Here is a 10,184-nt window from a genome sequence, read left to right as displayed (position 1 = left end):
ATGTTTCTGTAAGGTTTACTGAGTCGAGAAAGACTGCTGCACACAGAGCTGAAATAAATAAATGAAATAATTTTATCGTAATAATTATAGTAACCATCATAGTAAGATTGCTTATTTAGGGTTTCTGTCTTCTTTTATATATATAATATATATATATATATATATTTATAACTTTCAATAAATTGTTCCCTTTAATATTTTTTCTCCTGTGTGTATGCATGAGACTTTGGTTTGTTCCACTGAATGTCCTGGTAGCAGCACTCTGTATCCACGGTATCGCACAGGAGCATCATCCCCTGGGTCGTTTCTATAGCAATGCTAATAGAGAAGGCACCCTCCCCGCCGGGCTCACTCCCGCACTCATCACCCTCTGCACCTGAAGGCTGAGGGTGTAGTGTCCTCGGGGGGGTGGGGGGGCAGGGCATGAGGAGGAGTCATGAAGAAGGTCTCCAGTTGTCTTTGGTTGGTCGTCGGTTTGGTTTGCTGTGATTGGCTGGCTGTTTTTGGTGCAGCTTGGTTTTTATACATTCCAGTTCCTAAAGCTTCAGTCCCTGCGGTGAGTTGTCACGGGTTCATGCAGGGACTGTATGGTCCCTTTCCAGAGTCCCTCGTGATCCAGCTTCACTCATGGTTGTTGCACTCACTCGTACAAACACATACTCTAGCATACATTTCCTGGTCGTCTTCCTCTTACAAACATGCATTTACTCGTTAAGCCACTCGCTCCGGCGTTCCCTCATTCATCCTGTAGTCATCCACCCTGCCATTCATCCACAGTCTCACAGGTTCCCACCAATTTAGCAGTGAGACGAATAAGTGCGTCACATGTCAACAGTCCATTATTGGTCCATTTGATCTGTGCAGATCACTTTATCCCTTTGTCCAGTCCACCATTTTCCTGTCCTCTCCTTCCTGCTTTCCCTTTATCCATAGGCTAAGCACCCACTCTCTTGTTCAGTCAGTCTTTCCCACCTTTGTTCTCTCTGTATGGTCCAGTTGTAATCCCATACTTGACATCGTCCACCTGGTCCACAACAGGAGACACGAAGGCCTTGTGGTTTTTGTGGTTGTGGAATAAAGGCCTCTCTAGAGCCTGGGACTCTGGCTGCCCTTCAGGTTCTCTTGTCAGTCTTTCTGGCCTATGAAGGGAAGCAGACCAGGTCCAAAGAGCTTCCAGCATCGGGCCAGTTATCGTCCAGTTGGTCCAGTGAGGGAATTAAAACTGAGAGGAATGATCACTAACTAGGGGCTGTAGTGGCAAATTAGGAGGTGTAAAGCTAAACCCCATGAATGATTCATCAACTTTCTGGTCAATGTTTGTCCCAACAAAGAGAGGTGTTCAATCGTGTGCGACAGAAGAGATGACTAGGTTAGCCATTGGCAGGCTCAGGTCAAGGCTTCGGATGACAAGACAGTGGGTGCTAGCGTTAGCCACTACTAGCGGGGCCCAGTAGCGCGCACCCTCTTGCCCCGCTTGCTGACGGTGGTGAAGCGGAAGGGGGTGGTGAAGTCAGGCTGCTCCCCAGGCGGGAAGCGTTTCATGAAGTGTACATCCTGCTGGTTGGGGAGCGTGTGGGGGCCACGGCGAGGACGCCCTCTTTTAGTAAAGCCAACATACCAGCCCGTGTAGCGCGCTGACATCAGAGCTGTGTAGTGGTTTTCCAGAACCTTTTCCACAAAGACGCAGTCGGCGCTTCGATTACTGGCCTTCTGAGAGAGCAGAGAAACCACAGGTATATACACACACACACACACACACACACAGAGAGGGACAAAGAGAGGCTGGTCAGGAAACTTTACGACAATAAGATATTTTTGACTAACAGACCTCTAAAAGAAAGAAGTCTCACCTTTCCTACCAGCTTGCCACGGCGGTTCATGCACAGGTAGAAATTGGTTTCTTTGCCCCGGATTCTCACCTGGCTACCAAAGGTATCGGCCTCCACTACGAGCTGGGCTTGTGAAGGGACAGACAGAGGGACAGACAGACATTAGAGCCACAGGTAGCCACAGGTAATGTGGAAATATACAGTACATAGTTGGTGTTTAAAGGATTTATTCACAAGTTTTACACTGACAAATAAAGGTATCTCAAATTTAGAGCTCATTTACTTCTTGTATATAATCACTTAAAAGTCTTACTGCCAAGTTGTGCCACACTAACTGTGCAGATTACCAGCCACCATTCAATTTACACAGCTTTTTCAAACTAGATAAGGCATTTACACTGAATCACAGTTTTCCGATTCATAGTTGCTATTAAACGTGCGGCTAAATCACAGACATATGTAAATGTCACTGGCTGGACAGATGGTTGTCAGATAAGGCCGATCTCACACATGGATGAGGCCGCTGACCAGAAATGGGCCTTGTAAAAAAGATAACAGCCAAGAGTAGATGGAGCACGGTGGGCTGCGAGGAGAGAGAGAACACTCAGACTCAGTGTCTGTGATACTGTTGTTTTAAGGTGTGTGCATGTGCACTTGTGCCCCTGTGTGTGTGTGTGTTTGTGTGTGTGTGTGTGTGTGTGTGTGTGTGTGTGTGTGTGCAGGTGCATGCGTGTTCATCCTTCCAGGCAATACCGCTTCACTAACTACACATCTTTAGAGAGCGTTTGTGCCTGTTTAAAAATAAATCCCTAAAACGGTTCCTACATGACCTTAGTCAACAAAGGGGTCAAGAGAAATCAATACCTCCCTCCCTCTTGCCCTCTTCGTCTCTCTTCCCCCAACTCTCCTCTCATCTCCCTTCTGCTCTTTCACTTCATGTTTCTACCCTCATGCACTTGCTTCTGTTTCTATCCCTCTGCTCTTGGTTCCTCTGTGTGAAAACCTCATTGACATAGTTGGTCAGCTTTAGGTGTTTTTTTTCCATCTTTCAAGTGGTATTTATCAAAAAGACAGGGCAGGTTCCATGTCTGCAGTCCCATCTTTGGCTTGAAGTGGCCTGCAAGAGACCTGACATGTTTGTGAATGGGAAAGATGAGCCACCGCTGGACCACATACAGAAATACGAACTCTAGCTTTATGGCTTGGCTTTCTTCTCCCCATTGATTCTGTGCGGTTTAAGAATGGGTTAGCCATCATTACAGACGGAGAAGGTGGAGAAGAGGGGGGAGGAAGTGGGGGATGGACAGAGAGAGTGTTAGAGGATGGATGGAGGGAGGGAGAGGAGGCCTGCTGTTTTAAATCCAGAGGAGACAACAGGGAGGATGAAAAATCAATGGAGGGATCGATGAAGGAGATGAGTTTCTAACACTCGGTCCGACACTCTACCTGCCAGGCTTCTCCCTCTAACTCACACTTTCTTTCACTAACACCTCCTCTCTCTCTCTCTCTCTCTCTCTCTCTCTCTCTCTCTCTCACTTTCTTTTGCTCTCTTGTGAATCATTGAGTCAGCAGCCAGTCGATGAGGTCTTTGTACTCCCAAGACAAGCTCCACTGCCCCTCTGCCAAAGCCTGGGGAGGCATGTGTGTGTGCTTTTGTGAGTGCGCCTGCACAGTTGCATTCTGTCTCCGTTCATGCATGCACTTGGTCAACCTTTAAGTCTTTGTATTTGCAGCTGTTAGATGGTGTGAGCGTGCATGTATGTCCATGTATGCATCTTTTCCAGTGTAACATAAATTCACGATTTAGTGGGTTTTACACTATGTGTGCGTCTTACCATATTTGTCTCCATCTTCTCCTCGGGCGCTGATTCTGCGTCCCAGCACCTGGACGTGCTTGCCACTGGTGCGGCTGTAGAGCTGGTAGACTCGGTGGTGTCGCCGACTCATAGTGTCTCGCACCTGTGTCTGGTTCTCCACATGCACACTGAAGTTGACTCCATCCACACCAAGTACCTGCTGGAACACCCGCAAACACATCCAGAGGTTGGCACAGAGTCCTGAACACACTTGAAAAACTGCACATAAAACCAATGTACAACTTGTCTTTTATACTACACAATCAGTCTTTGTCATGCATGCCGACTCTCACCTGTAATGGATTGCACATCACCAGCAACATCTGGATACATCTGGAGAAAGTAGAAACAGATGAGTTTAGAAATATGTAAGCAAAATTGAATGTTGGAAGAGTCGGGCATGACACCATCATTTCCATCTCTTTCTTCTCCGCCGTTCTTTCTGCTCAACATCTCATTTCCCTGCTGGGTGATTACTCACCACGGCTGGGTGTGCGGCTGGCATAGCGACTTGACATACAGACAGGCAGATGTCCAGGGATCAGCAGACAGACAACACCCAGAGCAGTGTTTATAGTAACGCTACCAGCCTTCTGTCCGATCCCACTTTCTGACCCGTCTGTGACTTCTGCCACACCAAAATCTGGCCTGCAAATGACCTGATTGGACCGTAGTGAAATGGCAAACATGCCGAGACAACTAGAACATGTTTTGGTTTGCACATCTAAGGGAGTGGGCTGCCTTATTTGGCTGCTCCGTCTATGTAGACAGCTGGGCTGGACTACAGGTGTACACTCTGCTGTGATGTGGCTTTTGAAAGCAGCTGACTGTGGTTACATTTAGAGATGCTATGAATAAGTGAGAACATGAGCCACCAAAATGTGTGGAAAGAGGATTTATGCATTTTAGTGGTGACGTGGCATGCAGACTTATTGTGTATTGTTCATATGAAAAGATAATGCGTTGGTGTGTTATTTCTTATTAGTTGTCCTTCAAGCTGAACTTTTACATACATTCTGACTGAAACAGCTGGTTATAGTTACAATTAAAATTCTTCTCACTTTATCACATTGCTTAATTGAAGTTTAGACCTTGACCTTGGATGTATCAAATGTTATTTACAACTTTAGCGAGGGAGTGATTGTGTTGCGCAAAATCTACTTTGGCAGTCCTTGAACTGCTCTGAATTAGCGGCTGAAGACTTGATGAAGTTCAGAAGCAAGTGTGTGGGCTGAAAAGCAATTCTATGAATTTTTTTCTTTCCCCACCTCATCTTTTGCTATCTTTCCACATGCCTCTTCTCTCTCTCAGTCTCTGATACTCTCTTTTTCTGGCTTGTTGTCCTCCCTATCTCTCCTCTAACTTATCTCTCCCTCCCCATCCCTCTGTCCACTCTACCTTTCTCCTACCGTTCCCTGCCTGCAATCTTCCTTTATGTTTGGGGTTAGCGAGGCGACTCCTCCACACTGTCATGGGCATGCACACAGATGTGCAGATGTGTGCAGGGTGTATGTGTGTATACAGGAGGAGCAGGCAGCTGACAGCTGGGCCAAAGCAAAGACATACGCACTGCTGAGAGAAGGCGATAGCGAGGAGAAGAGAGGTAGCCTGAGAGGTACACAAAGGCACAGGGAGAAATCTGGACAGAGGAAGGTGATGTAAGAATAAATAAAGGGTAGATGAAGCCAAAGAAGACTGATAGAGAAGAAAAGAGGCGGGAGATAAAATCAGGAAGAATGAGCAGATGCACAGATGTGAGGTGGAGGAGACAGGGTTGAAAAACACTGAGGTTACACATCTCAAAGGAAGAGAAGAAAAAGTAGCAAAATAAGAGACAGAGGTGTAACCACAGAGTGTAGACTGATGTGAGAAGTAGACAAAAAGATAAATAACAGGAAAAAAGAGGAGGGGTGTTCACCTCATACATATTGTAACACATGCCACTGCCATCACAAGCCTCTTGTTTCCTTTCTCTGTTCATTCTTATTTCCAAACATTTCTTTCTCATTTCTGGTGTGTTGGCTCCAGAGTCCATCTAATAGATGCAGACATCCTGGGAAATGCAGTGGAGTCGTTGGCCCTCACATTTTGCCTGCGCAGCCGAAAAAACCTGAGCGCCTGTGCATTGTGAGGACTCTCAGCTGTTAAAACACCACGGCTGCACTGCCGCCGAGGACACTGTAGGAAAAGTGCCTCGGCACTGGATTCCCCCGCTCCCACAAAAACCACAGACACTCCATATTATGCCAGCCACAGAGAGAGGGGAGAAGGAGAGAGGAAAGAGGGAGACAGGATCGGCCGGCGGTGGGGGAGGGATGAGAAAATGAGAGAATAAGAGAGCGCAGAGTAAAAGTTGGGGAGAGCAAAGACAGAAGGAGGTATGGAGAGAGGGAAAGCCCGGTGCGCCTTGGCTGGCTTCCAAAACAAGCAACGATCTGACATCATAAACCTGCGTCCCAGCAGATCTACCATATGGAGGCTGTGGTTAGACTAGCAGGCCTCAGCACCGAGGACTGGGCACCAGTGTGGAGTGAAAGTGGTCGACCTGGTGGGACTCAACACAGAGCAGCGGTTTCAGCCATGTGTAGCAGTGGTTAACGTGGTAGGCCAACACTGGAGCAGTGGGCTTCAGCACAGTGCAAGAGTTTCAGATGTTCTGCAGCGAGCCTTGGATATGAATATTGGTTAGGCTGGTGGGTGTGTGAGTGGTTTCAGCAGTAATAGCGCCTACGGCGGAGCATTGGTTGGAAAAGCAGAAGGCCCAGACATGGAGCTGTGGCTTTAGGTGAAGAACAGTAACAGGTTGTTGTGGCTAAGGGCCCTTGGCATTTCTCACTGGCTGAAGAGACTCATAATCGAGTTGGTAAAACAGCATGTGGATGAAGAAAAGTAGCAGTGGTAGGACTGATAGGTGAGAAGGGAAATCAGCAGAGAGATGATTGGCTCTGGGAGACCTAAACGAAAACCAGCAGACTAAACAGTGAGAGTGCTCCTCTTCAGATACTGCCAGGGGCGCCATCATTCATCAGTTATTAATTCATACTTTTTTTATCTGAGTGAGTATCTGTGGAAAAAAAGGGGTGCAGGCAAGACAGGAAGACAGATGTAGGCAGTTAGGTTGGTGAGTGGAGAGAGGGTGAGGGACGTAGACAAAGAGAGAGAGAAAGTCAGGGAGACACCAGCAGCAGCAGCAGCAGCAGCAGACACCCTGTCCAGGTTGTGTGAGGAATGAGAAGTATCTGAAGATGACTGCCATCTGGGAGAAATACAGCCGACACAAAGGAAGAAAAATAAATCCCTTGGCTTTTAACAAGACACACCTCAAATGGGCAAACCGAAGCCCCCTGAGTCTGTATCCTCCTCCCTTAGATTTGCTCTTGGCACTTTATCATTTTCCTATCCCACTAGATAAAGCCTGTGTTATTTGACTCAACTTCTGAAATATTTTCAATAGGAAAAAAACATTTTCTTGGCGATGGGAAAATGGCCTTTTCTAAGCCAGCCTGGCCATCCCTGAGGTAAGTGCAGATGGTGATGGAGATGTTTATGGCAGGTTTTATGAGTAACACGGCCCTGACTCTGACCCAGTGACCCTGAACTGTCAGCCAATCAAAACAGGGCCTTCCATGGCATGTTTTCTGTGGGGACTGATGAGGAGTGATGTAATCGCTAGACACTGCAGCCTTCCTCTCCATCTTCTCCATCAGTCGCTACGATTATTCAGAAACTACTTTAAGCAACTGAAAACAAAGCTAAGACATGTGTGGCAGAAATAAGATTTAAGGGACTTACAAGACGGTCAGCGTGGAAAGAAGGGGCCACATTGCTTCCCCCCTCCACTATGGAACTTGGCCCAGAGACAGTCTCCTCGCTTGGTCTGAGCCAGTCCGACAGTCCGGAGAGTTCCCCTCTGTGTTTTGAATCCGGTGGATGTTGTGAAGAGTCAAAGAGTTAGCGGACACTCCTGTTGGCATCGGCGGCGGTGTGCCCCGGTTCCCCCGGCGTGGGTAAATGTGCAGGACACGGGCAAGGTGAGGTGCGAAGCCGGGGTAACTGTGCCACTGTGACCGCCGGGCAACCTCTAACAGCTGTCCAGACAAGTGGAAGGACGGATGGGCGGGGGAGCAAAGGGTTAGGACTTTAAACGCTGTCGCTGCGCGTGCCCGACAAGGAGAGGAACAGGTGAAAGCGCGCTCACGCGTCACAGATAGCCAATTCCAATCGACCTTGTTGACCCCCAGAGTGACGCTTGCCCCCGTGAACAGATGCGACGCGTGCGTAATCTTTTGCGTAATCCAATGCGTAACGTTTGGGCGCTACAACAAGCTTCTGGTCTCCAAAACGAACTGTGCAGTTGGTGAGATGATAAAAGAATGTTTGTCCCGCCACAGACAGGAGCAGGAGGCAGGCTTAATCCCAGCAGAGCGGGGTCAGAAGCTGGTGAAGGTGAGCTACCTGGGCTGGCTGGTGGAGCAAACGGCGACCAGGAGAAGGGGGCTCCGCGGGCGCAGGGTAATGCAAGGCGGTCTGGGTCATGTCTGCGCCCCCACGCTGGCTCAACGGGTATGTGGCTCAGGTGACACCAACCGACAGTGTTCGACAGAGAGGGTGATAAGGTCCCGGAGCGGTCCAGCTCAGAGGGGTATATGGAGAGTGCTGAATGAGAATGGGAGGGGATAATAAAGGGGAAAGAAAGACGAGGGAGGGAGGGGTGGCTGGAGAGGATGGGAACAGCTGTGACTGGGTGGCGGACTCAGCCACCCGCGACACGGCGAGGAAATGACAGCCGCACTTTGCACCTGATTTTCCGGACTTCCCCGCTTTCCTCAGCCGCTGGTTACCGCCTGGCTGCAGTAGTCCTCCCTGCGCCCTCTCGACACAATACCTGCCAAAACACAGCACGATGACATCACCTCCAAAATGTTTGAAGGGGGAAAATGCAATCCGATCTTTTTATTTATTTTTTTAAACGTAGAAAGTTTAAGCAGTTTCTCTGAAGGGGGAAAAACACCAAAGTCTCCTCGTTCCGAGAAAAAAAAAAAGAAGAAGAAAAAAAAAAACGAACTCCGCGGTGCAAGAGAAGAGGAGTCGAGCTCTCCAGTTTGTGAAGAAATAAAAGTTAAAGCGAGGCGCGCTGGAAACGTGTTTACTCAAAATCACACTGACAGATCGACTCCCAGTCCAAAACCTGCACCGTCCCTCTCTCCCCCGTATATCTGCCTCCCTGTTTCATTCAGACACCAGAGGAGAAAACGCAAGAGAGAACGCAAAAAGAACCCAGCCGTGCGCTTTTATCCACTTCACTGGTATTATGCAGATTCTTCTCCCTTTCAAAAAATTCCAAGGTTTCTTTTCATAAAAAGCTCTTCTTGAGGGGGGCTGCACAGGAGAGGCGCGTCGGCAGGCACAGACCTCACTCCAAGAAAAACCAGAACAAGATTTTAACAGACGCGGATCAATCCTCCCTCCCTCCTCTCCTCACTCCCTCCCACCTCTCTCTCCCTCTCTATCTCTCCCTCACACACACACGCACACGCACGCACACTTATTGGATCAAAATGGGATTAGTCAGTCGCTATGCGATGCCGACCAAACTTAGCCTACACTGCAAAAATATTCATTTTAACAAGTGTTCCGTTCTATGCGCAAACATCTGGTAATGAGGTGAGATAATTTCACTTGTTTACAATGCAAACCGACTTGTTTCAATCATTTTCTCGAATCGGGCACTTTTCTTTTGGACTATTGTCTACGTTATTCTGCCTTGTTTCAGCTAATATTTGTTTGTGGAAATTCCTGAAACAAGTAAAAAATGCATTGGAAACAATTAGAATGATGTCATGGTACCGGGAGTAAATTCACTTTCTGGAAAAAAAGAAACGATTTGGAAGTGCATTACAGAGCAAATGGGTTCTTGAAAGTGTCGAAAGAGAAAGTAGAGGGGGGAAAAAAATCAGTTTCTTAGAATCTTCACAACACACCTGCCTTAGCTAGATGAGCATCAGTCTCAAACCCAAGCGGACTTCGTGCCCTCCATTATCTCCCTCAACAGATAACCTCACCCCTGCAGCCTCAGTGGCCTCAGAGTCAGGATGGAGGGTAGTGCTCCCCTCTCTGTCTGTCACACGCACACGCACATCCCTCAAAGTCGCCGCGCTTTCAAGTGATGTATTTTGACTCCCCATTTCATAACTTTTAAGTTAAACCTTAAGAGGGAAAAATGAAACGGAGAATGAGAGACAGTCGGGAGGGCGGTATGTAAGCACGGACACGGATCCAAAACGAACATTTCTCAGGGATTTCGGCAGCAACGCCCGCTCTGCGCTCCCAAAACTCCCTCTCAGCGCCGCACAACCGCAGACGGTCAGCCAAGCCAACACAACACTCCTGCCATACCTTTCATTCACATGCGCGCGCGCACACACACACACACACACACACTCAGCCTAACACACACGGACAAAGAATAGAGAGAAAGAGAGTAAATTTGTCTGTGTGT

The 10,184-nt window shown here is 48.1% G+C and overlaps 1 protein-coding gene across 3 annotated transcripts; it reads right to left on the bottom strand.

The window, feature by feature from the left end:
* Positions 1–9,126, bottom strand: fgf18a (fibroblast growth factor 18a). 3 transcript variants are annotated; one of them, XM_008284561.1, is made up of 5 exons: positions 7,478–9,126; positions 3,979–4,018; positions 3,665–3,845; positions 1,851–1,957; positions 1–1,710 (listed from the first exon to the last, which is right to left on the bottom strand). In XM_008284561.1, exons 1-5 carry the CDS (start codon positions 7,507–7,509, stop codon positions 1,438–1,440), a joined length of 633 nt encoding a protein of 210 aa, XP_008282783.1. In that variant the 5' UTR covers positions 7,510–9,126; the 3' UTR covers positions 1–1,437. The 3 variants fall into 3 exon arrangements, with proteins under 3 accessions (XP_008282783.1, XP_008282784.1, XP_008282785.1); XM_008284562.1 differs by having other exon boundaries at positions 1–1,707; XM_008284563.1 differs by having other exon boundaries at positions 3,665–3,842.
* Between the last annotated feature and the right edge of the window lie 1,058 nt (positions 9,127–10,184).

The sequence above is a fragment of the Stegastes partitus genome, unplaced genomic scaffold (genome assembly GCF_000690725.1).
Source record: "Stegastes partitus isolate 25-593 unplaced genomic scaffold, Stegastes_partitus-1.0.2 Scaffold364, whole genome shotgun sequence".
In the NCBI taxonomy this organism is placed as follows: domain Eukaryota; kingdom Metazoa; phylum Chordata; class Actinopteri; family Pomacentridae; genus Stegastes; species Stegastes partitus.
This window is presented reverse-complemented; position numbering and strand designations above follow the sequence as displayed.